At 32.1% G+C, this 27197-nt stretch overlaps 3 protein-coding genes and 1 pseudogene across 3 annotated transcripts; 2 read left to right on the top strand and 2 right to left on the bottom strand.

The window, feature by feature from the left end:
• Positions 1 to 215: 215 nt before the first annotated feature.
• Cdc27 (cell division cycle protein 27) lies at positions 216 to 6402 on the top strand. The gene is made up of 4 exons (XM_068762237.1): positions 216 to 366; positions 447 to 522; positions 682 to 829; positions 3262 to 6402. Exons 1-4 carry the CDS (start codon positions 343 to 345, stop codon positions 5132 to 5134), a joined length of 2121 nt encoding a protein of 706 aa, XP_068618338.1. The 5' UTR covers positions 216 to 342; the 3' UTR covers positions 5135 to 6402.
• Positions 6403 to 6442: 40 nt separating this feature from the next.
• On the bottom strand, positions 6443 to 12227 carry Neos (Neosin). The gene is made up of 8 exons (XM_068762238.1): positions 12119 to 12227; positions 11769 to 12042; positions 10959 to 11110; positions 10320 to 10505; positions 9604 to 9727; positions 8182 to 8381; positions 7636 to 7808; positions 6443 to 6769 (listed from the first exon to the last, which is right to left on the bottom strand). The coding sequence occupies exons 1-8, from the start codon at positions 12132 to 12134 to the stop codon at positions 6524 to 6526; spliced, it is 1371 nt and encodes a 456-aa protein (XP_068618339.1). The 5' UTR covers positions 12135 to 12227; the 3' UTR covers positions 6443 to 6523.
• A 345-nt stretch (positions 12228 to 12572) lies between these two features.
• LOC137919146 (mpv17-like protein 2 pseudogene) lies at positions 12573 to 14719 on the top strand (annotated as a pseudogene).
• On the bottom strand, positions 14561 to 27109 carry LOC137919145 (uncharacterized). Its single transcript, XM_068762122.1, has 10 exons — positions 26823 to 27109; positions 25683 to 25855; positions 24747 to 24812; positions 23569 to 23709; positions 21741 to 22004; positions 21105 to 21249; positions 19741 to 19882; positions 17020 to 17218; positions 15531 to 15669; positions 14561 to 15145 (listed from the first exon to the last, which is right to left on the bottom strand). The coding sequence occupies exons 1-10, from the start codon at positions 27075 to 27077 to the stop codon at positions 14789 to 14791; spliced, it is 1881 nt and encodes a 626-aa protein (XP_068618223.1). The 5' UTR covers positions 27078 to 27109; the 3' UTR covers positions 14561 to 14788.
• Positions 27110 to 27197: the final 88 nt, after the last annotated feature.

The raw sequence follows: 27197 nt of genomic DNA on the forward strand, positions 1-27197 counted from the left end.
AGTGAATCTTCATTTAATTTAAATAACACTTATATATATAAAAAGTTAAGAAAAAAATAACCAAAAGCGATTAGGCTGTTGTCAATAATTTTCGAATTTATTCCACTGTTTTTATCTAAATAACTTTTTCCAGCTGTTGAGTTTCTATAATCTATTGAGTTAACGTATAACGATCGCTTTCGTAACAACAACCATCTCCATAGACAATCAACAAACTGTAATGAAAATGTCCGTCGTAAAAGTTATGATTTTATCACATTATTTCAGTATATATGTATTCTAGTTAAAGATGTGGAATATTTATTAGTTTTATATCAAAAGAAGTGCACAGTATATTTAACAATGATTGTCCAGGATCCTATTCAGGTGAGTGACGAGATCAATTTGCTGTCAATCAAAATTTTTGCATTCAGTTCTTTTTACAAATATTTCTTTAATTCTAACAGGTAATCGTTTGGGATTGTCTCAATAATTATGAATACGACAACGCTATATTTTTGGCAGAGAGACTTCACGCTGAAGGTAATATTTGAAAGTTTCATACCCTCAAATTAATTATTTACTTCTTGGTTCCTAATCAATATTTTGAAGTTCTATTCTCTGTGAAATTTGTTTCATTATATTTTTATGATTTGAAATGTAATTGAATGCATTTTGTTACTAAAAAATATTTTTTTGTAGTTAATTCAGAAGAAACAACGTTTTTATTGGGAACATGCTACTACAGAGCTGGTCGTGTAAATGAAGCGCATCATTTATTACAAAGTATTACATTGACTTTGCCACAGTCGAGATATCTTCTAGCAAAATGTTCTGTGGAATTAAAATTGTAAGTAATTTGATTTTGTATTTCTAATGACTGACTATTCCCATACTCCAACAATTAGTGTGATAAATAATATAATATTGATAGAGGTGTATGTAAAAGTCACATGTAAGCTAAAATGTTTCACACCTATTTCCAAACACCCAGTTTAAAGAAATCATTCTTAAATATGTTAAATTATTTATTTCTATCTTCAGACAGTACAAAGTATGCATGGAAACAATAAATAATTTAAACCATTTTTACTCAACATACTTTGCACTTCATATTGATAGGGCATGGTACCAGTGATGCAGTGAAAACATTGATACATAGCAGTGGCGTAGCTTGAAAATAATTTTTTTGATTTTTTTTTTTGAATGATGAATAATGAAATGTTAAAAGAAAAATGAAAACCATAATTTAAAGTAAATAACATAAAAAGAATATCGAATTTTACTATTTTTGTGCCAAAAAAGTTGTTAAATAATATGAACATTAAAAAAAAATGGTTACAAATTATAATATACACAGTGTTTAAGCCTTTCATTCGCAAAACACATAAAGTATTTTTTAAAAGGTCCCTAAACCACAAAACACATATATGTGTTCATGAGATGTACAAGAAGATATATATGTGTTCAACATTTATGGACATGATCCTCTCCCTTAATGTCCCTTAAACCAGAAAGATGGGTTCATAAAGGGTTCAAAAAATTCTGGTAACACATTTTTGTTTTATACAAAAAGGGTAAGGATCATGTACCTTAAAGAAAAAAAAAAACTTTTTTTATTTCTTTAATATTTTAAAGAAAAAAACAAAATTGAGCTTCGGATTTTTCACTATTTTATGGGCAAAAAATAAAAAACTACCAAAATGTGAAAAATTTATAAATATATAAATAAAGAATTTAGACTCTGGGGGGGGGGGGGGGGGGCACCAAGCCCCAATCTGCCCCAGGCCCCAAATACTATAGTAGCTATAGCCACTGATACATAGTGATCCTAATTTTGACAATGCTTTGGCTTACATTGTTGATATCTTTACATTATTTATTATGTTTAAAGATTTATGGATCAAGTGTCATTACATTAATTCATAGCAATGAAAATTAACATCCATTCAACACAAAGCTTTTACATTGTTTATATGGTGATTGGTTATAGGTGTTATTTCAGTGAAAAAGTGATAGAAAAAAAGTTATTATTTAAGATAATGGAAGATGTCAGCAGAAATTTTGTGTAAAATAATCAGATAAAGAATAATCATTAACCCTTTTGGTACAGTTGGTACACATAGGTACCACATAAGTTTAATAATATCTGAATCTTTATGTATAAAAGCAATGCAATTTAAACCATGCCATATTTTAAGTAATTTAGTGTTTGAAAATCTGGCAAGTGGTAGAAAAAAGTATTTTATACTCTTAAATGTGGCCATGGAAAAAACACCGTTTTTATCACACTTAGTAACTCTGTCTGAAAAATTACTTGCTGAAGGGAGTAAAAATACAAGTGTTCACCATGTTAAAAAAGGATGCAACTTCTTACAAACGAAAATTGTATAGCGAAGTATTTCTGCATTTGCCAATTGAAGGTCAAACAATAAGGTGTTCAAGATGCAGTAAAAAAAACATCAAACAGGAACAAAAACACTGAGTCAACAATGCAATATATCTTTATGCAAAAGTTGTTTTAGGTTTTATGATATTATATCTTAATTTGAATATCTATTTTGAAGTGTACAGTCTGAAGAACTAAGATATCTTTACATGTGTGTCTATTTATTACTAGTATAGTTGTTGTGTACTATTTGTCTTTCATAAGTTATATTACCTTTATTATTTTCTGCAATAAATATATTACAATTATTATATAGTAGATATGACTGAAGTAAATATGATGAATCTATCTTATGCAATTTAAATGTCCACTACCCATTATGTGTCCTTTTTTACTTTGTATTATGGTAGTTTAATTTCATCAACTGATCGAACATCAATTTTAATTTATTTATATGTCATTAAGTATTTTAATATAAATGTAGATTAGTGTTGAATGAAGTAAAATTAAAAACAAAGAAATAATTTAAACTATAAATGGAAAATATACTTGCTCATATTTCACTTATTTTCAGTGATAGTAGTGTGATATTCATCTTATTATCCTTCTATTATTACCAATAAAATTTCATTACAAGATAAATGAAATAATACAGCAAACATTTCAGAATACAATTCTTAAGGGCAATTTATACAAATAAAAATTGTGTCAGTTTTAATTATTTCTGAGAATTTTATTTATTTTGAGCTTCTTGCTGTCTTAAGTTCAATTGAATTAAAATTCATAACTGAATGAATCACAAACAATACAAGTCAAACTTATTTATAAAAGTTTATTGCTCAAGGTTTGCTGTAAAATTGTGTCAAACATTAAATCATATAATTTTGTTTCAGATATAAAGAAGCGGAAACAACTTTAGGCCCAAATTTGGATGTAGTTTCAGAGTTTGGGGAACAAGCTCCATATGTATTACAACTACTTGCCACAATTTACAATAATACAGAAAGAAGAATTAAGGCAGCTGATGCTTATCGGCGAGCACTGATGTTAAACCCATTTATGTGGAAATGCTTTACACAACTATGTAATATGGGTGAAAAAGTAGATCCTCACCAAGTATTTCATAACCATAATACAGATTTTTCATTTGGCGTATCCACATTAGTAAATCTAGTCAGCAATTCTGAAAATATTTCTTTTGTTAATAGCAACATTTCTAATAATACTAGTTTGAACACTAATGTCACTCCAAACAATGCTGCCTCTAGGACTCCTATGACAATGTCCACAAGTATCACTCCAGATACACAAGCTCCAGTGAAACGCATGCACAGTGTATTTAGTGGAATGGCACCAATACCGTTTTCGCCGTCATTTGGGATGCTGCCTATGGATGAGTCGCCCATTTTGTATACACCAACATTGACAGACTCAAATGAACAGAAAGCCATACCTAAGATAGTAAATTCATTGAGAGCTCAAATGGGACAGCTTAAAGATGCTGTATTCAGTCCTGCACCTCGATGTACACTGGGTCCAGCACCCCGGAGGTCTTCTAGATTATTCAGTAATAACAATAGTAGCTATTCAGTTAAGGAGAATAATAAATCACCTAGTAGGAAATTTGTAGCACCGAAAAGTCCTTCAAGAAAAAACAAACAAAGGACAGCAAAGAATATAAAATCAAGTGTTGTAGAATCAAATGAAAGAGCCAAGAGTATAGAGACAGTTGCACCAACTATAACATCAAAGAACTCTACTGGTGTTGCTTTGTTAAATTTAATGAAAGATTTAGGTGAGGCTTACAGAGCACTCTCCTTTTTAGATTGCAAAAATGCTATTAAACTATTCCAAGAAATACCGACTAAACAGTTGGCTTCACCTTGGGTGCAAACAATGATTGCTCGGGCTCATTATGAATTAGCGCAGTATGAAGCGGCTGCGAAAATATTTGCAGAAATTCGAAAACTTCATCCTAACCGTACAGAAGGCATGGATATTTATAGTACATGTTTGTGGCACCTACAGCGTGAAGCACAATTGTCTGCATTAGCACATGAACTTGTAGAATTAGACAGAAATGATTCAATTGCATGGTTAGCGGCAGGTAACTGTTTTTCTCTTCATAAAGAACGTGAGACAGCTCTTAAATTCTTCAAACGCGCAGTACAAATCAATCCAGAAGGAGCATATGCACATGCACTGCTGGGACATGAATATGCAGGAGCAGAGGAAACTGACAAAGCCCTCGAAAGTTTTAGGACTGCAGTAAGTATTGACCCCCGCAGTTATGTGGCATGGTTTGGAATCGCTACAGTTTGTGCTCGCCAAGAACGATGGAAAGCTTCCGAGATACATATACGTCGCGCGCTAGCCATACACCCTCATTCAGGCGTACTAAGATGCCAATTAGGATTGGCACAAGCAGCTTTAGGTAAAATGGATAGGGCTCTTGCAACTTTAGAAAGAGCCGTCGCTTTAGATACTGAAAATCCTTTATGTCGATTTCATCGAGCATCTGTACTGTTGCGAGCTGGAAGGCCACATGATGCTTTAGACGATTTGCATCACCTAAAAAATATTGCACCAAGAGAGTCATTAGTATATTATTTACTTGGTAAGGTCCATAATAAACTAGGCAATTCTCATTTAGCCTTGATGCACTTTAGCTGGGCAACTGATTTAGATCCAAAAGGAACCGGGGGCCATATCAAAGAAGGTTTTGATCCATCGAAACAGGAAGATCCCCCTGAGAGACCAGCCTAACTTTCTTGACGTCTGAAATTGGAACTAACGATTTCGCTTCCGGAAGAATTGGCGACGGGGTCGAATTTGACTGATAATGTATATATGGCATTCACCTATCGAATTCTTGACTGACACCAAATTCTTCCAAAGGTTACTTTAGAGAGTTTGATAGGTGCAAAGAGGCATTTAGTTGCTATAGAAATAAGGATGTATGTCGATATGTTTATATAGAGTAAGATGTGGATATTCCTAGTATATAATTTCTTGTATAGCTAACTATCAAAACAGTTAACAAAGAATGAGTATGAGCAACCGTGGAAACCATTGATAAATCTAAGAGTGGATGCTGTGGATGTTCTGAAATCCAAGGTGAAAGTATCTGATGCAGATTGTCTATTATTTTCAAGAATAGTTTATGAATTTATATGAAATATATGTACTAGTAAAAAATGGATCCTAAAATTAGATTTTACGACCGCTGGCGGCGTTTATTGGAGATTTTTTTTAATCATGTTCATAATATTAAAAATTGCACGAACATTTTTATAACTGGACGAAAAAAGAAGTGTTAGACTTCTTTAAACTGAATATTAAACAGCAAATTGTAAATTAGACATATAAATTACCATAGCACTGAAAATAACTACGTACGATAAGTCAGGAAATGTGTATGTAGTATGTTTATCATTGTTTTTGTGTCATTTGGAACGTACAAACAAATTAACTGTAGCACCATTTGTCTTCTTAAATTACCAATGAACTGCTAGCTCTATGTATGTGTTTAGACCACAACTATATGTGAACTTATAAAAATCATTGTACATTAAAATTTACTGTTTTATTTATTATAGTGAAAATTCCCTGATGTCTCATAAAAATTACTTAAAAATAATGTTGACCACTATGAGAACAGTGTTAGATTGCATGACTTCTCTGCATATGTTAAATAAATTTCGCCTACTTTTTTTGGAAAATAGTGTCAATAATTGTGAAGTGTCTAATATATGATACACTTATACCCATATATGAAAACCCATGTATTGGTAGAGCATTAGCTCTTTCTATCTTGTAACAAGATGTTTCTTTACCAAAGCAACCTTATGATGGCAGAAATGGGCCATGGTAAATTGTCTGACCTATTAAGTATTTGTTCCACCGTAGTAGTAGTTGACTCACTTATTAAATTGATACATTGTAATTCTATTCTAATTTTGAAGACATTATGAGTGTGTATTAAAAAATTGCCATAACATTAAATATGCGATAAATAAATTTTAACAGCTAATTGCACTTTATTTATTTTGTTCACAATAAAATGGTCAGATGTATTAAAAGTTAAAAATATTTTATTTAAAATAGCATAGACGACACATCATACTAAACATTACTGTTATGTTACAATCATGCTTAAATATACTTTTGTAGTATAGAGTCTAAGGCTTTTTTCAACGTTGGATCATTCAACAGTTTTTGTTGTGCGCCTTGTGCTGATGTCACTGTGGGTATTGGAGAACTTTCTTTTGGAGGTAGTGCTTTCTTCTCATTGAGAATACTCATTATTCTCTGTTGTAATTCTGTTTGGGCCTTCGAATTAGTGGTCGTTGAAGCTAAAGGCTCGCCTAGTTCGAGTTTAATTTGATGTTCCTTTCGATCCTGTAAAAGCGTCTCATTTCAACCATCAACACAACTTCACGATTTCAATTAAAATATTAACATACAAAAAAAAACTAGTTAAAAACTAATAAACAAAAGTACAAAATAAGGGACAGCAAGGTCTAAACAAATCAACCATTCTTAAAAATTAATTCATATGTGGTAACACAAAATATGTGCCACATTAGGTTTTGTTATCAAGCCATCTCAATTTTTACTGGTGTATATATTGTAGCATGGTATATTTTTAAGCTTTTACATTTTTTTTAAATTATATGATGGAATGAATGCTTTAGGATAATTTTCCAATATAATTATCAGCATCAGATCATGAAAATTCAAAATGTCTGAATTTTCAAGCATTCTGCTTAGTTTACAGCATGGTCTTAGTTGGCAATATATAAGAATATGTAAGAATACATTTCAAAATATCATTGATTCATATAATATACACAGGATAATTGGTTAAGATTACAAGTTCTGCTTAAAGTGATCTCTCAGAAATATTAACTTTACATTAATTCAATTTTTCTATTTGAATGTGATGGGCTTATTACTTCTGGCAGTACAAAGTCTGTGGAGACAGTAAAAATAATTAATATAAAGTAAATCTTGTAAAATGCTTTTTCTTACTATATTATCATGTTATTAATTATTTTTGAAACTTGATTTTTGTATAGAGTGTACCATACATATATTAACAGTGAATGAGGCATATATCCTGTATGATGTAAATAAAAATAACATTTTAATTAAAAACAACAAGTATAGTATATTACACTTGATTTATTATATCAACACTTATTGCACTATAAAAATAATACATCAAAAATAGGAGCAGAACAAAAAGTAAAATTATAACTTACCTGTAAATATTCAATTACTTTATCATACTGTAACACTGTAAGTGAGCGACCGTCGGCCAACTGGCCTAGCAAAGCATATACTGCTTCACGACCAGATGATCCGCCATGTTGAACTTCTTGGAAGTTACGTGAAAGTAATTGTAAAGCGTCTTCCAAAGGCATGTTGCGATGTTCTGAAAAATTTAATAGGTATCATATGAATAAATCTACAATAACAGACCCAACACTTTTTACATAATAGATATGTTTCTTAAATGAGAAGGTCCATTTTGTAACTATTCATCGCTATTCAATACCGCGTTTATTACGAACTGGTTATATATGTCTAGCACAACTATTGGATTTGAAAAAAATACTAAACATCCTCTATTATATATCTCTTATATTCTCTACATCCAGCTAATCAAAACTTAAGGTTATATTAAAATTTAAATGCACGTTTCATGTGGAATTAAAAAAAGATTTGGAGATTTGTGTTATTAAAAAAATTCGCGTAAAAAAATTGCATATATGTTATTGTTTGTAAAAATATATATACTTAAGTACCTTGAGGCAACCCATGCAAAATTGTTAATGTCAAAGACCTATGTTCCTGATTTTGCGGCATTACGAGAATCGCATATAAACAGCCTCTGTTTGCGATGTTACCTAATACCTTTCCAATAGGCACATCTTCCATTGGAAATAATAAATCAACCACAATGCCTAATCTCTTCAATCTGTCTTCTATATATTCAGCATATTCTCTGTGAACATAAAAATTAATTTGAAATCGAAAAGTAATAGTGTGCATTAAAAAATCTTTGTCGCACGAAATACAAACAGTCTGGCATCTATTAGGAGCTGTTAAAAATAAAAATAATTACTTTCATTTCACCATATTATGCTTATTTTATTACACCTTCTAATAATTGTGTTTATTATGTACAGTTGTATTTTTCCAAAATAATTATATTCGTAAATAAAATGTGAACATGTTCTTTTATTTTATTTTATCCCAAGCTAAGGCCCACCACTTGTAGAAAAATTGGTGAATTTTAAACAAAGAATAAAAATAGTTATCAAATGAAGCAAATAATAATTGTTTTACAGCTCCTAATAGATACCGGATGTTTGTATTTCGTGCGACAGAGATAACGCTCTTCGAAGCCGAAATTAGCCGATTGTCTCTTTCCAAAGGTCGATGTGTAATATTTATTGCCGGGTACTATAAATAAAACTTTCATACAGCCACGCAAAGAAACTTGTATTCAAACATTTTATCATTGAAAATATATACAATATTCATTTTTTTGTTGAAAAGTAATATAGTTTTATATATTTCAATCATTATAGCTTTCTGACAATGGTTTGCATAATTTGTTTTTTTTTGAACTACTTCATTCCAAATCACTTTCATCATCAAAAAAGACCGACTCTGCAATGGATATTTTCTATGAAGGATGACAAATAGATTAATACAAACTTTATTCGTGTTAGCTCTATCTTTTCTGTAATTAGTAATTAAGATGAGTGATAATGATTCTAATAATGCCTTATTAGGTTATAATAAGATTTAAAGGTTTATTCAGAATTCTTATTCATGCTAAGTTGCATGAAATACAAACCTTACATCTGCAAAATCGTATTAACAATTCGCATAAAGACCTTACAGTACATTTCCCATAGAAAGAAATATTTACCTGTTTCTAGAAAATCAGTAATGTTTTTGTGAACATTACATTCTTTCTTTAAATGTTATAAAACACTTTATTATACAAATCGTAAATGGCATAATAAACTCTTATAGAAGCAGCATTACCAACAATAATATGCCATAACACTGATACACAACAAACTACAAATATTAAAATGTTGACCATGAGCTAAAATTACTAATAATGCAATATATTTATCTATGGTCTAATATCTTTAAATACTTTTTATTGAACACAAACTTTAATGAACAGTGAATTATTTTGAACTTACGTAAGAGCTTTAGATACTACAATTATTTCACAGTCATTCCGCTCTGTAACTGGTAAATTTCTTGGATATTCTGTGACATGCTGAGAATATCTGTCAAAGGTATTTCTCTCTTGCCATTCACTACCTAAGGGACATATAAGAAAATCATTATTTTTTGCTTAACATATTCTAAACTGGTACAATGAGCCTGTTGCTTTACTAAACAACCTATTAAAATAAAAGATATATAAGTAATAGAATAAAAATATCCCACTACTTAATTGCTTAAAAATGCATTTTAATGCAATGCTTAAAAAAGCACCCTGTCTACTACGACTTCATATATTTTAATAACCTGAATTAAGTTCCTTACTTTACATTGATGTATGGGACATCCTCGGCACATGTTTTCATGTAATAAATGTATAAAGTAAAGTTGTACTGACTAGCTCCAAGAATTGCTTTAAATTGAAGTGGGCGAGGCATGTTGTCTGTGCAACTGACGGCCATCGGCGCCGATAGATTCTTGAGTGTAGACTACGGGCCTGTAGACGCGGCGCGGGTAGATCCACCGACCGGTGGACCAACAACAAAGTCAAGTTTGCGAGAATTTGTTTGATGCTGGCATTATATGACCGGTCAATTATTGTAGTGATGTTTGGGAGAGATCCCTTGCAGAGTGTCTGTTGGCTGTCATGAATAATGAAGGCTGTTGTAAATCTCATAATCTTGCTTACCTCTACCTGCAACAGGTGTGCGGTCTCTAAAACTTGGAACAACACCACGTCCTCTGCCTGGCCCCCGACCCCTTGGTCCACCACGTCCACGTATCCCACCACGGTTCTCTCGCGTCTCATTCGCCTCACGTCCTTCTCCCCATCCTTTTCCATAACCCTCATCATATTCTTCATCTCGATAATCAGCTGAAACAGTTTGCTTTTTATATTTGAAACTTCTTTACATAAAAATTTACAATCTTTTTTATTCCAGTCCTTTCAATATTGAAACCACATGTGAAACTCATTGATTTTTTTAGGGTAAATTATTATTATAGGATCATTTACACATGTGTATGTCATGGTATGAATGCCAGTAGTGCCAATTTGACAGAAACAGTAATCAAATTGAACTCTTTGATATTAGTATCTTAAAGCTCCATTGTTCCAAAAGTTTTTTAAGAAGAGGACACAACAAACTCTGGACAGATTATTTTTTGTGGTCACTTTTACATCTTAAAACAAAGTAGAGCCATCCATTCCCAAGCAAGCAAAATTATATCTATAATTAAATTATTTAATTATCAATAAGTATTTATTAGTTTAAACAATACAAAAGTACTTTAAGAATATATTTTTTTTTGTTAGAAAATGTTATACCTGATTTAGCCATTCTCTTATCTCCTATATAGTTTCCAAAACTGTCATATGGTTCATTATCATTTCCTTCATCATTTGGTGGGGCATAGGTATCATTGAGTGCCACAGTCGGTGGTAAATCTGGTGAAACATTTGTCACCTCGGGTTCTCGCCTATTAACATATCAACTTTTTCAATAAAATAAAGCTAGTAAACTTAATAAGAACTTAACAATAAATAAGCAAGAATTAGTTTTTATATTAGAGTTGTTTTTTTTATAAGTTTTAATATTAGACAACAAATTGAAAGATTTTTTTTCTTTTTGTTTTATGTAAACTTCAAGGCTTTCTAAATGTAAAAAGTCCTCTGCACAATAGCATGAAGACTGTGAGACAACCTTGATGAATTGGTAGTCATAAGAAAATTTGACAAAAGGCAATATTAATACATTATTTACTCCAATGATACCTAGATATGTTTACTTCAGAGAGTCAAACATTTTAACCAGAGTCTTACTCCATCAAAGAGCCACAGCCATGTAACTTAGTCTAGAGAATGTGTTAGCTGTTCTGCAGTCCCACCACCAAATTTTGGAAATATTTATATTAAATATCCCAAAAAGGTATTTATCTTTATCTTATATACCTAGTTCAAAATTTTCTTTCTTTTCTTGTAACAAAGATAACAACAAAAAATTCTCTTCTAAAAATTTATTAAATAGTGCAGTGAGCAGTGTAATGAATAAAAAAATAGTTTAAACAAGTTAACCTTTCACTTAAATTATTATGTAAAGATTTGCTATTTTTACTTATTTATATATAAGTTACTTACTTAGTTTTATCGAACTGCGCTGTTCTAACACAGAGGGTTTTTCCTTGAAATATACTACCATTTCTTTTAGCAATAGCTTCCTGAGCACTGGACTCATTTTCAAACTGCACAAACCCAAAACTTCTGTTAACTATTATTCCATTAATTTGTCCGAAAGGTATGAAATGCTCATACAAATCGTCTGTTGTAGCCCTTTCAGTCAAGCCTCCGACGTATATGCGAAGATGAGCTGTGCATCGGCCCTTCATGGCATGTTTACCTAAAATTAATTTATCTGTAACATTTTAAAAGAAAGGTTATAATTCAGCATTTTCTTTATTATGTAATCGATAGATTACAATGCAACCCACCTTGATATTTAGACATATTTAACGATTTTTATGAATGTTATACAAATCTTATAAACAACACAACACGGTAAATAAAACAATCTGATATTCTTTGACATTGTTTAATTGAACCAGTGTGGCCGTATGCATCTGGTTTGCAATATATATATGAAAAAGAAATGACGTTAATAAAAATAATTATGTCTAAGACAAATACTTCTACTCATTTAATTTAAGTTAAAAGAATATTCTTTGTTGTGAAGGACTAATTGAATCAATTGTTATCAAAAAATTTCAAACAATTCGTTCTTACAATCTGTAATTTTAAAAAATAACATTAATCTGGACAAATTAAATTGAAAAAGAAAAAAATCAGCCAAATTTTTAAAAAGACTTCTCACTAAAGAAAAAAAAAGATATTCATTGATAAGACTTAATAGCTCATGTTTACCATAGTTTATAAACACCTGTCAGTGTCATGGCAAATCAACCGAGTATTCGGAAATTTAATTTAAGCTATGAGTGTAAGTTGAACAACTGTTCAATTATATTCGGTAGAGGTTATGGATTAGTTGTTATAGAAATTACGATTAGAAATTATGATTATTTGTAGAAGACGTACTATTTTTTAATTAAGTAATTGATTTATTTTAAAAAATATTTTATAGAGTATTTTCATTATTAATTTTCCTGCCGAATTTACCTCATTTTAGTCGCTGTCTATTGTAAGTAAACTTTAACATTAAATTTTATTTCATTACATCAACGTAATATTATAAAAACTCTAAATATTTTTCCTGTTTCATCTGATAAATAATCATATATATCATTTTTGATCTGGATTAAGTTTTGTACGTATTACCTAATATTATACGTCGCATGATTGTCATATTAAATAACCGATTTTTGCAAATACTTCTATTAAAATTAAAATTTTAACTATAACTTTAGCAGAATGATTTATATATTAATAGATACATTAGTTTCGATCACTTAGTACTAATTTTTTTTTAATTCTAACCTTTTTGTTTTAGATTTATATGAACCTCATGGTTTTTAGAAAGTTATTTACTAAAGTTTACTATAATATACAAATTGCTTTTGGCGGGAAAAATTTATTTTATACTAACGTACTATTATCTATGAGTATATCCACTGTAGGTGATATATTAGAACAATCGTACGAAATTTATAACAAAGATGCTAAAAATTATGATTTTGAGAGGACTGCTCAAATGGCATTTTCTGGATCTACGGCTGGCATAATTTGCCATCATTGGTATATATTTCTCGATAAAGTAATAATTGGTAGATCTTTAAAAATGGTTATAAAGAAACTAATGCTTGACCAGTTCATATGTTCACCAATAATCATTTTATCTTTTTTTGCAACTGTCGCCATATTTGAAGAGAACCCTTTACAAAATTTTACTGATGAAGTGCAAAGTAAATTTTGGACATTATATAAAGCAGAGTGGTTTGTGTGGCCACCGGCCCAGATTTTTAATTTTTATTTTCTACCGACTAAATACAGGGTCTTATATGACAGTACAATATCTCTTGGATATGATGTGTACACATCTCATGTAAAACATAAAAAATCTAATGTGAACGAGCAGAAATAATTCTACAAGTGTTTACGGGCTTTAGGATTAATTTTTTTAAACAGAAATTGTTAAATAATATTTTTTAGCCAATATGAAGCAATAAACATTTTTATTATCTTCATTGTTTTAATGTGATTCTAATAACAGGAACCTTTTTTTTTTCAGATAGAATAATATGCAACCTTTGGGTGTTACATGGAGAAAGCTTGTGTCAAATCTAAGAGGATCTATTCCCGTGTCACGTTTTAAAAATGCAGTGAAAGTTGCATTTAGTGACAAATATTTATTTTATACTAATGTCACTATATCTGTAAGTTTATCATCAGTTGGTGATATATTACAACAAACATATGAAATTTATACAAATGAACAAAATGGATATGAGTTAAAAAGGACTATGCACATGGCATTCTCTGGTGCTGCCGTCGGTGTACTTTGTCATCATTGGTACAAAATATTAGACAAGATAATAATAGGAAAAACCACTGATATGGTGATAAAGAAGTTGTTACTTGACCAATTGATATTTTCACCTATCATGATAACAACATTTTTTGGAAGTGTAGCATTGTTTGAAGATAATCCATTAGAGAATTTTAAAGAAGAATTAAGGGACAAGTTTATTACATTGTATAGGGCTGAATGGATGGTGTGGCCTCCTGCACAAATTATAAACTTTTACTTTTTACCTACTCGGTTTAGAGTTCTATATGATAATACTATATCATTAGGTTATGATGTATATACTTCACAAGTTAAACATAGTAAACAATTAAAATCTGTACCAATTGAATTGAAACAAAAGGAAGCATCTTGAACATAGTCATTTAATATTGTATGTGATGATAATTACATAGTGTACATTATTATTCACTGCTGCTTCAGTTTATGTGAACTTAATACTAGTGAAAAATAACAGAATAGTTAAAAATTATTCAATGGTAATATAGCTATGCTGTGATAAAATACATGAAATGTAACCTGTTTTGTTTTGTATATATTGTTATTAGTAATTATGGTGCTACAATTGTTAAAATAATTTTATTTTGAAAACTAAACATTTTTTATTTTATGAAAACCATCTTTAGTTGGGTGTTAAAAATGGTTCATCTGCTGTGGAATTTCTTTTAGATTTTAAATTGTTAATTACATTGCAAACAATGTTTTCTTCAAATATTCGTTCAGGCAAAGATTCTGGATATCCGCCTTTCTTGTTGTGTAGAAACGAACTTACTCTGCTGACTGTTGGTGAATTTTGGTGAGAAAAAAAAGATCTTCGGTTCCTTTTCAGACTTAACAAAGATGTGAGAAGTTTGTCTAATGTTTCTATATCCTTAACATTACCATCTATTTTTGTTGTATACTGTGGTGTGTTCATGCCTGAGTTTATTATGCTTGAACACAGAGAACTAGAATGAGGCTGTAGTATAGTGCGAAAGACCTTAAAAGAAAAAGTAAATATTTAAATGAGTCTCGAAATAAATATTTTGTTGATTTTGCAAATATTTACGTTGATCCAGAGAACCTTTTTGGGATTGCAATGTTTAAATTCAATGTATTTTAAATGCCTTTCAACTGATTTCGGATATATTTTTTTTAGTATTATATATACTATAATAGAATAAAAAATATTGATTAATTTATCCACAAATCAGATGTAGAGGAAAACCATAAAAAATAGGCAACTTGATTAGTGACAATTATTTTTAGTATGATTAACAAAAATCATGATTTACGTTTTCAATATTTTTTTGATAATTTTAATTCCATTAAATATCAATTATTTTACTTTTGCGTATTTCAACAATAATCATGTATGCTTGTACCTCATCCGCATTGTGGCTTTGATAACTGAGCCGTTTGACTTTTCTGTAAGTGTCGTCATCTAAAGCTTCTTTAACGGCTGACTCAAGTTTTTCTTTCATATCAAAGTCCGTATTTTCATTAAGATCTTCAAGGACCAATCTGAAAAACAAACTTGTTATGTTACTTTTTGTTTCCTGTATAAAACGTTCGTTTATTATCCAATCTAAAATGTTTGTCAATTGTCAAACTCTTACAGCTATTTCTTTACAAAGTCAACCAAATTTGTTAGTTTGCAACTTAAATAATAACATATCCTTTGCCTCAAAAGGAATATAAAAACGTAAATTTATATAACTAACGTATATTTATATGTAAAACGTATATTTATATAACGTGATTTATATAACTGTTTGGTGCAAAAACGTATGTTTAATACCGAAAAGGTCTATTAATGATTAAGATCAGTCATTATATTCGGAGGCTCTTTAAGGAACTTTGTTTCGGGTCGTTAACTTTATTTCAGGGGTGAGCAACGTTTTTAATCAAATGGTCGATTAAAATTGTTTGGCGGGCCGCACATAGAGAAACTTATTAATAATCTACAAAACTAAATTTATGTAATAATGTAAACTAAAAAAGTAATTTTCTTATAAAATTCAATACAAAAAAATCGCGTTCGTATTGCATGTTTGAATAAGTCCCTGTGTGTGTAATTCATCACAAACTAATTGCTTCGGTTTAGTATATACTACCATCTTGTTATATTTATTATTTTATTACTTCGGTTTAGTATATACTACCATCTTGTTATTATTTTTAGAATAATATATTGATGAGAGAAAGTCGATAAATGAAAACGCAAGCTAGTCGTGTATTGCTCATCTCTGCATTAGATAATTCACAAGAGAGGGGATGTCCCCTAATTCTTGACCAGCCTACGCGATTTCTCCTTGGAGTGACTGGGAAAGCTCCTAGATGAAATTTCAGGTTAGCTGTTAATTAAGTTAGTGGTTTCTCACTTTGAGCCTCATTGGCAAGCGCTAAACTATATAGTAATATCGGGATTTATCTACGACACCGAATAATGAATGAGGAGATCAGTAGATGAACGAAAGTAACCGACTTAGACTAATGGATCGGTAAGTTGCAGTTAGCAAGCCAATTAGCGTGCACAACAGATTCCGTGGTGGACGGATCGGCAACCGCAGCGAAGAACGTTCACTCGCAAGGTAGTCTGAAGACCTTGCTAAGACAGTCTCAGCGGTATATGTCACACCACTGAAATAATTACGTGTATTTTACTTAATAAGCTTTTACCATTCTCATTCGAGGGTGCACAATAAAGACTTCAGTTTGATCCGTTAGTATTTAGTATTTCTATATATGTAAACGAAGATGTGAAATGTTCAATGTTAATGTTATTTGTTTTCAGTAGAATACGAAATAAATATCTTGCTTAGTGACGTTATATGATAAAATGTAACTTGAAAGTATAATGTGCTAATTAACTCGACACGTTCGTCGTCTTCGGCTTGTTGTAAGTTGGCTTTATTCATGTCGCGTGTTATTTTTATGTCTTGTGCCCAGAAGCGTCTCAAATCTGGAGTTGACGTGTATGGGGCGGCCACCTCTTTGATTTTCAGGAACATAATTGCAGTTATGAATATACATATGACGTTCACGATTGTAAGACAACAGCTCACAATTCCTGTAAAGACAAGAAAGTATCAAGACATTGATACAACGTACATATTATTACAAAGTATTTATACATAAACTACCACCAGGTTTTATTCATTTAATACTCTTTCCCCATAAAATTTTTGGAACAGGGACATAAACCTTCCTATTTTCACCCCCTTTGTCTCTCTCGTCCTGCACAATTTCTCTCTTTCTTTCCTCTTTCATCCTTCATATTTTCTATCACCATCACAGCACTCATTTACATTACATTCATGCATTGCCTCCCATCCCTGCCGAAAGCAATTCCCATTTCCATTCCACAAGCCAATTTAAATCCTTCATATACGCAACAGCATGTAATTGCGTGCACTACGTTCTGGTTTACCGTTGGATCCCAGATGCACGAGGGACTCCCTTAAACCTACCTACAGGTATCGCCAGGTTCGGAATGGTGGTTCCATCGAGAATTACTCTTACGAGGGCCAAACTGAAAGTTTTTAGAACTGGCAACTTAAAAGCATTATATTAAAAAAATAAGTTTAAATTTTGAAAATAGAACTCTTTACCAATAATATTGAGTATACATTTCATTCATTTGTCATTTGTTTTACGATTTGGCGGCAAATTGAAAATTGTCTGTGCACGTCAGAATGAATTTAAGCCGAGAAAATTTTCGTGCAATGATTTTTTATGACTTTCGATGTCATATAAGTCAACAAGAAAGTTATGATAGACTTCGATTGGCTTTTCACGATGAAGCCCCATTTCGTGCCACAGTTTACAACTGGTTTAATGAATTCAAACGTGGTCGAACTAATCTCACCGATGATTTGCGTGAGGGACGGCCTTCTACAGCGACGACTGAAGACAATATCAGTGTTGTGCGGCGTATGATAGAGACTGACAAAAGAGTGACCTATCAGCAAATTCGGACAAGTCTAGGCATAGGTATGAGTCAAGTGCACAAAATCCTCCATGAACATTTAGCGGTCAGGAAGCTTTGTGCCCGCTGGATACCGCATAATTTGACCGAGGCTCAAAAACTCCGCCGTGTTGATTGGTGCCGAGAAATGATCCAAAAATTTAACGGAGGTGACTCAAATGCTGTGTTCGACATACTAACGGGTGACGAAAGCTGGATTTACTGTTATGATCCGGAAACCAAAAGACAGTCTGCTCAGTGGGTGTTTCCTTCCGAAGAGTTGCCAACTAAAGTGAAGAGAGGTCGAAGTGTTGGAAAAAAGATGGTGGCCTCGTTCTTCGGAAAGACAGGTCATTACGCGACAGTTGTCTTAGAGGATCAGAAAACGGTTAATGCAGAGTGGTACACTAACAACTGTTTGCCACTTGTCTTGGAAAAAGTTCGAGAGAAACGACCTCGCAGCAGGATCCTCCTTCATCACGACAATGCCTCGTCGCACACCGCCAGGCAAACGATCGACTATTTGGCGACCTCAGACGTGGAATTACTGGGTCACCCGCCGTATAGCCCCGACCTCGCACCCTGCGATTTTTATTTATTCCCGAAAATAAAAGAAAAACTTCGAGGAAAACATTTTATGGACGCCGAAGAAGCAGTGGCTGCGTTTCAAAACGCCGTCGAAGAGACCCCTAAGGCCGAGTGGGCAAGGTGCTTTTCTCAATGGTTCCATCGAATGCAGCGATGTATTGATGTAAATGGATGCTATTTTGAAAAGTTATAATAAAACTAATAACTTGCTAGAATGCTTAGTTTTTGATTTTCTAAGAACTTTCAGTTTGACCCTCGTATAATGCCACTTTTACAATTTTGCCTGTTATTGATCGCCTATTTGACAGGTAAAAATGAGCACGGTGATGATGTTACTCTATATAATCTTCAATAAAAATGCTTTATTGTACTAGTTAAGGAAAGCAGAGAAGTAAGCAATGTATTCAAGTTATTTTATTATTACTAAGTACTCTTTGTCATTACTGTAATTCATGACCAGCGATAGCAAAAATATATAAGATTTTAATATTGATAGAATATTCGGTCTTATTTTTTACAAGGTAATGGGAGTAATAAATTGTACTATACGCATCAAGGTTACTATTATTTTTACCTTAAATAGGCTCATACTTATTTAAACAAGTAAATTACAACAGACAATAATTAATTTAAATAATCTTGAAATTTAATTGTTTGTGGGTCACAGATAAACCGTATGGTAATTAATTATTTATTTTTTAGGCTGATGTCTGGTTTCTTTTTCATTAAAAGCATTTATTTTGTTAATAATTTTTTTAAATTTGTTGAAGGATTTGGAGAAATGATTATTCTAATCTATTAGGAATAAGTAATTGTTTGAATTTCGTATAATATAATTATAATACAATGACTCAAAATCGAATATATGGGTATATATATTGAATTTCTTCATGAGATAATCATTTTTAGGAATAAAAATTATAGATGTGGATCACACAGATCTAACAACAGCATTCATGTGGCTTATAAGTACCACCATCGGAGTGTTAGTGTTATAGGATGTGAGGCGTGAAGAAAAAAAAAGAAATGTTACTTACCATTAATAGCAAATTCGATGGGAATATAAGTGTGATACAAGGGCACGTATGACGAATTGCCGGAATATGGTTCACCCTTTATATGAGGTATTTTCGTACCCGGGTATAATAACCATATACATGCCAGCGCCCAAAACAAGCCCTGAACATAATGAAAAATGTTTGGCATTCTTTATTATTTTCTAATGTGAGAGAGGTTCATATTTATAATATTTTTTCCTAGACTAAAATATGTATATGTAAATATGTAGTTACTTTTGTTACACCATTTTATACAAATGTTTTTTTTTTGAGACCGGACTTTATTTCCTGCCCAAGGTGCTTATGATTCCTCGGTTGCCGGGTTCAGCCTCTTTAAAAGTTTTTTTAAAGGTTGTGGGCTCCCAGGGGAGCCTTGGCTCGTGCCGCTTCATTATTACACCCGATTGGGAATCAGCCAAGCTCTTAGATTGCTTCTACGAACGTTCCATGTGATGATGAGGCTCCAGGGCCTCCGTGAGAGGGCAACAACTGAACTTGGTAGGCTTCTATTGCCTGGCCTATATCATTACTATCACTTCGGAAAGCGTCCGCGCTGAGAGAAGTGGAAGAAACTTCAACAACGCTTTTATCTAGTATGATAAATATATGTCTGTTCAGAAGTTTATAAAGGAGTTTTAGTTTAATTTTCATAGATGTAAGTAAATAATCACTGTGAATCAAGTGAAGAATAAAAAGTGTTAGTAGGTCTTCGTGTGCGCTTTTTAGTATTTAACCTCAAGTTACCCCAAAAGTATTCAATGGCCAAATTATTCCTATATAATAGGGGTTTAAGTATGATTTTAAAGTGGTTCTTGTATTAATAGGATAATAATGATTTTTAAACGTTAATTTTATTAATAATATAAAATTTTAAAATATATTAATTAAAATACCTTAAAAAGCTCTGTCTGCGTTATGTTTAGCACATTTTAAAATATTTATGGACTTATGAAGTAAATTCTATATTTACTTTGAATACATTATATTTATTTATTTTATGTTGTTTATTGCATATTTAATGTCTTAAAGATTTCTTTACTAGTCAGCCCGTATAAAATAGCCTTGAGGCTTTAAGGTTCTGGAGTGGAGACCACGGACTAGCAAACAACCTTGTTAAGGCAATTGGAAGACGCTGTATGCAGGCCTCTTCCAATCAGTCCTATTGGAAATCTAGACAGGTGGCCTATGTACAACAGTGGCTGCGTACGTCCTATGGCTGACATGATGACGATGGTATAATACAAATAAATACAGAGTTTTCGCTGGTAAGGGATATGTGTCTTGTTATACCTATGCTCTATATTTATGTAAGTAATTGGGTTATGACATGATAATTGACTCACGCAATTGACGACAGGTGGTAACAATGAAGCCGAAATAGCGATGCCAATGAGAGGTCCCGCGCTGCCTTGAAGTAAAGCCAAAGCTACTCCTGTGCCTGATGTCAGAGCCCATAAAACACCCATCCATAAAGACCTAACGTTTCCACTGAAAATTAAGTTATTTACTTTATTACACCCGTAATTGTGTCATCAAAATATAGCATACGGATTAGTTTCTTAAAGGTGAACGAACAAAAACATCAGGATATAAAGACTATCGATTGTTTACAAAGTTTCAGGTTCGATTCTCGAGGATAGGGAAACGTATAATTTGTATTAAATATGACATCATGTCTGCTATACTAGTACTAGTAGTATTATTTATTTATAAACTTGATTTGGTGATTCCGGATACTAAAAATTCCTCAAGTATTCCAATTGGTGCTGGACTCTCATAGTTTGCGCTTTTTTATTGCATGTTTTTCAAGAACCCACTTGCAAGTCTAATTAGATTTAAATGCAATATTTATAATTAAAAAATAATACAGCTTTAAAATTTACGACAATTACGTTTGCTACTCGCAAGTTTTGATGAAAAAAAAATATAAAAAGTTCACGTTAATGTATACATTACACATGTTGAAATTTAGTACTTACCGTGATTTCATTTCTTCAGTTGGCCAGTCTCCAAAGCCCCAAGGCATTTCAGTAGTCCCAAGGATAAGTCCAAATATGAAACCAAATAGTAAAGAAGCAAACATTCCCAATATCAAGCTTTCAAATCCGCTCCGCACAAGACCTCTATCAGCTATGATAGTTCCAAATGTGATGGACATGACGGGGCCCATGAGCGGTGAAACCAACATTGCGGCTACTATATTTGATGCGTTGTTTTCAACCAATCCAAGAGCGGCGAGAGAACTGTCACGCACATAAAATATTTTTTCATAGAGGTTTTAAAATCGAAAAAAAATTATTTTTCCTCCAACACAATTCCATTTCGTTACTTGGTTATTTATGCGTAAATGAGAAGATTATTTACTATCACAGAGGATAAGTATATTAAAATGTATGTGTTTGTTAAGTTTTTAGTACCTTCAAATGAAATTATAGGATTAACAAATTCAAACGTAGTAGGAGAGAGAGATTAATTAATTATAAACCTATATTTGAATAGCTAAAAATGAACAACGCTTAGTAAAATGAAACGAAATACATTGTTTCAATAATATAATATTTTATAGATAAGAAACAACACAGTTCAGTTGTAATTTCTAATGGGGCTTCATTTATTCAGAGCATCGGTCAAATTTTTAAAATTGTAATTTAACCAATGCATCAGAACTGAGCAGACATCAGACTGGCATCCTAAAAAGTCACATAAATACTGGGCTTGTACCTGTGAGATCACAGCCTCTAATTTTATGATATCATCTTCTTTTCTGCGGATAGAACACTACGATGACCAGTCTTGTGCTGCCCGCATCGAGCGACTTCCAGACATCTTAATTATGTTGTGGATCCAGAATTTTTTGTTTTATTAGGATAATTGTTTTAGATATTTTAATTTAAAATTTTTTTTTGAGAACTTAATAAAACTGATATTATCTGCTATTTGTAAACCAGGTCGCCTTACTACCTTGTTAAGTTCATCATCAGATGAAGGGATTTCACCATGAGATCGAATAGAGAATGAGAAGTTCCGTAGCTGCGAGCAGACCACATAGCTCACAGAACAGATGGCTTTGAGGTCCGACCACGGACTGACAAGCGCAGCGTGGGATGTCTACCCACTAGTTGGACGACCTCGTTAAGGTCAGAAGATGCTTAATGTAGGCCGCTTTCTATCGGTCTTATAGGAAATCTTACTGTCAGGATAATGTCCAGCTGTGGACGTGTTACGGCTAAAATTATGATAATGTTTATGCATAAAACTAATAAAAGAATTTTCCATACTATTTAAATATTACATGAAGTCAGTCTTGTCTTGTGTAGAAAGGTCTTGTGTAGAGCCAAAAGAATGAACAATAAAGAAAAATTGACAGAATTTGCTATTTATAATTTTGTTGACCATCAGTTTTATATTATCGTACGGCGTTGAGACATTCAAAATATATGATCATCATACTGCATCTAATCTAGTGGCACGTACTCGGATTACAAACTCGAAGTCATTCATTTGCAAATGTGGAAACCACAAAGAAGGTTGTAAATCTTTCTTCTATTTGCATAAACTCGTTGGAAAGGTCTGTTTGTAAGGTATGCTAGTCTGATCAGGTCTAAATCATGCTATGTAATAACGCAAAGCAATGTTTACCGACGAATAAAAGCATAGATGGCGTAACTAAGTGCGCTACAAAATGGTCATCAATAGTGAGTGATACGATGCAGGGAGTATTGATGTCAACGCTAGTAACGAATTTCTAAATATTTTTGATCTACAACATTATAAAATTAGTAGTTCTATAAAGTTTAAAATTCTTACTCAGCCGTAATGATTAAAGTCAGATAATCAAAGGAAAGTTCGCCGCCGCCGCGTACGCCATCAACCACTTGTTTTACAGTAAGCTTTGAACGGATGGATTCTACGAAGCTGTGCCAGCGCTTTGCTTCCTCACTTTTACGCCTGTTGATTTCAAATATTTAGTTTTCCTTCGGTTAACCGAACTCAAAAATACCAGAACTATGCTTTTTATTGTGTACCTTAAACTTGACTTCATTAAGTAATTAAATATATATGCTTTAATACTAGGATCTCAGATTAGAATAAAAAAATGTAGAAGAACGATTGAAAGGGTTACAAAACTATATATGATCAGAGAAAATACCATACCGTAGTAAAGATGTGTTCACCTGTCGCTATTTTAATGTTGATTAAGTTTGTAATTTTATATTTTTAAAAATTATATTTATGCAGTACCGGCGAGTTTCTTTCATCTGTTCCCACATATATTGAATTTATTTTTCGAACAGTCCGTAGACTCAACTTGACGTCAACAAGAGATGTAACTCATCGTGACATTTAGCAATGCTTCTTAATAAAACTGATCATTGTAAACTAGAGAGGCAGTAATTTAACTGGTCAATATGATCACAAAATTACGACCAACGTGGTTAAATGACGAATTAATAGATCTGTTTATTCAGATACATGAGACGAAAGGTAATGAAAAAATATAGTACTACCGCGTGCATAAGGAATAATGCTGATGACAATTGAATAACGCATAGGTTTGCTTCTACGTATATATTGATTCATTACGATATATCTATAACCATAACGCATAGAGACTTATATTGTAGGAATGATATATTTTTAGAGTATTATTACTTTGTAATGACTTCTTAGTGAAATCATTCGTCTTTGTTTGAGAGCGCTGTACCATTTCTTTGACGAAAATAACAAACACATATCTAGTGCTACGTTTGATTTTGTATAATATCATAAGCCAAAAAATCACAATGTTGAGTCTTTTACTATCGTCGTCTAGCTCGTCTTGAAATTGATTGTTACAATTAAATGCTTACTGGTGTATTCACTATATAAACCTTTTTATTTTTTTCAGTTGGAATAAAGATAACGATTATTCTCCCGTCTGCATGAACCATAGCAGGCGGTAGTTACTTTCTTATTTAAGGTAGATGTTATTTTAAAATACATACATTAATGCTTCACCATCCGATTCGTCGTCGGTAATTGCAGAGTGTACAACGCTACAAGGAAGAACGCTGAAAGATACAAATATTCAACTTGGTAAATCTTGATATAGATACAATAAAGTATTAATCAGAATTGTTCCAGTGATAAATTATCGATGATTTAATCATTTTATCACTTAGGCGGTATTTTACGAACGTACGTATACTTATAATGGGCTAATGCTTGAGAAAAAAAAAACTATACTTAGCTGTTACTAAATGCCACATTTATATACTATATATAAATGTAGCATTTAGTTATAAATTGTTATAAATTGTCTTAACAACGACATAGTCTAGATCACAGGATGTTGTTGGATGCGGGCAGCGCAAGATCAATAATCGCGGCGATCTTTGAGGGATTCCTTTGCCTTACAATTTCGCTCGGCACACTTGAATAGATTTTTATGTTATATTTATAATAAATTAATTAAGTGATCACTTTAAAATGGGTTTTGATTATAATTTTTTTTATATTTGTGTGCTATAGTATAATAACTATAGCGTCCTGTTGCTTTCCCAAGGAGCCCGAAACTTCGCTACCAAAAGGTTTAGGTTAAATGCGCATTGCGCTTTGTCCCTTTGAACTTGCGGACTTACGGCATGTGGCCGGCAGAGTAAACCAGTTCTAAAAATTAATTAATTACAATAACTTCCGTAAACAATGCTTATTATTTATTTCAACATTACAAGTATTCATAATTTTGACTCTACGATATCCCAAAAACCTAGTCCAGGTTTGTTCGAATACTGAATTCAATCTCAAAGCCATAATCAAATTAATTAGTTTATAATTTGAATATTTTACGTTTACAATCACATTATAGTAGTGAAGTACTCATAATATTTTGTATTACCTTAACCTAAAATTAATGACTCATATGTAAAAAAATAACTTACTTTACAATGGATTTAAGCCGCACGCCAATGCCCAATTGAGTAAGACAGTGAAGCATCGTTTCACAAGAGTCCCCTGTAGCCAATGGAAAGGTTACTTGGAAGTAGTTGCCCAGCTTGTCACTCGTCCATACAACTTGATTGACACGAAGTTTCCTGAGCAGTTCATGTAAGATCTAGACGTTGACAAATTTTGTTGCATTAAATAATGACGTAATTATAGGTTTTTTAAAGAAATTCGTGTAAATATTTTTTTTTCATCATCATCATTATCATATCAGCCGATAGATGATCTCTTCAAGGTATATTTATGTCTTCGGTCCACTTACTAGTGGAGGCCTACAAACCACGATGTACCGATCGCGAAAGGGATCAAAAGAGGCCTCAAAAAAACCAGGGACGGCACCTAAACAAGTCATCTACAAAGTGACTCGGCACGTCCAAGCAAGAGGGCCCACCGAGAAGAAACCACCAAGACGTAGAAAAACACCGGGACAAGTAACGGCAACGCACCGAGGATAACGCAGCACACCGACGCAACCGACTCCGACACCAGGAGGCCCAGGAGGAAGTTCTTAAGTAGTAATTTAAGGTTAAGGAATAAATTTGTTATGCGAGCCCTGACTTATTTTATGTAATTTAACTTCGGTTCTCTTCCATCAGATAAATAATTAAGGAGTCGGCTTTGATGATGTAATAATAACAATAGGAATTATTGTCACTATATTGCTAAATCCAGTTTCACTTGTTCATTAGCGTACCGGGAATTTTTTTATACAAAAAGACTTTCTATTTCATCTTTTTCTAATGATTAACTACAAGTTACAGGTTGATATTGAAATAATTAACTATATCCGTGTCACCCAAGAATGAAATTTCTCGCAATTATTTTTATCAAACATAAAGATTAATCGAGATATACACATAGTTGCACTATAGTCAAAAGTTTGCTTTAAGTCTTTATATCTTATTTACTGACAACTTCTATGAAATGCTTTGAAACGTAAATAAGTAACAGTAATGCTGCAAAAAAAACTTATGATACTAATTCATTGTACTATAGTTAATTTTTTATACAGAAATATAAAGATTCGACTACTTTGGAGTAGAATTTGTTGTGAAAAATATTTAAAGGTTACTTACACTTTCCATTGTTATAAATTCATAATCTTCGTTAATATCCTCTAGGGAGGAGTTAAATCCGTCATTATAATAATTTTGAGTTAAATGTATTGGTATACTTTTACATTTTTTATTCCTCAGATCAAATTGTAATCTATAGTGTTTGTTGGGCGAAGGATTTTCGATTGAAATTATTTCTTTTGGTTTTCCGAATTTTAGGACATGTTCATATTTACTTGAAGGGATACAAACAACGAAAACTACTCCGGAAGGCATTATTATCAAATGAACATGGAGGTCTAAACACAAAGACGTCTAACTAAATAGTAGTGTCATTTCTAAGGTTTAAAATGTTTAATAAGGAACATTAAATTGAATTAGCAATTAATTTTAACA

The sequence above is a fragment of the Battus philenor genome, unplaced genomic scaffold (assembly GCF_028537555.1).
Source record: "Battus philenor isolate CCGP_79_NKW_IND1 unplaced genomic scaffold, ilBatPhil1.0.hap1 SCAF_16, whole genome shotgun sequence".
NCBI lineage: Eukaryota > Metazoa > Arthropoda > Insecta > Lepidoptera > Papilionidae > Battus > Battus philenor.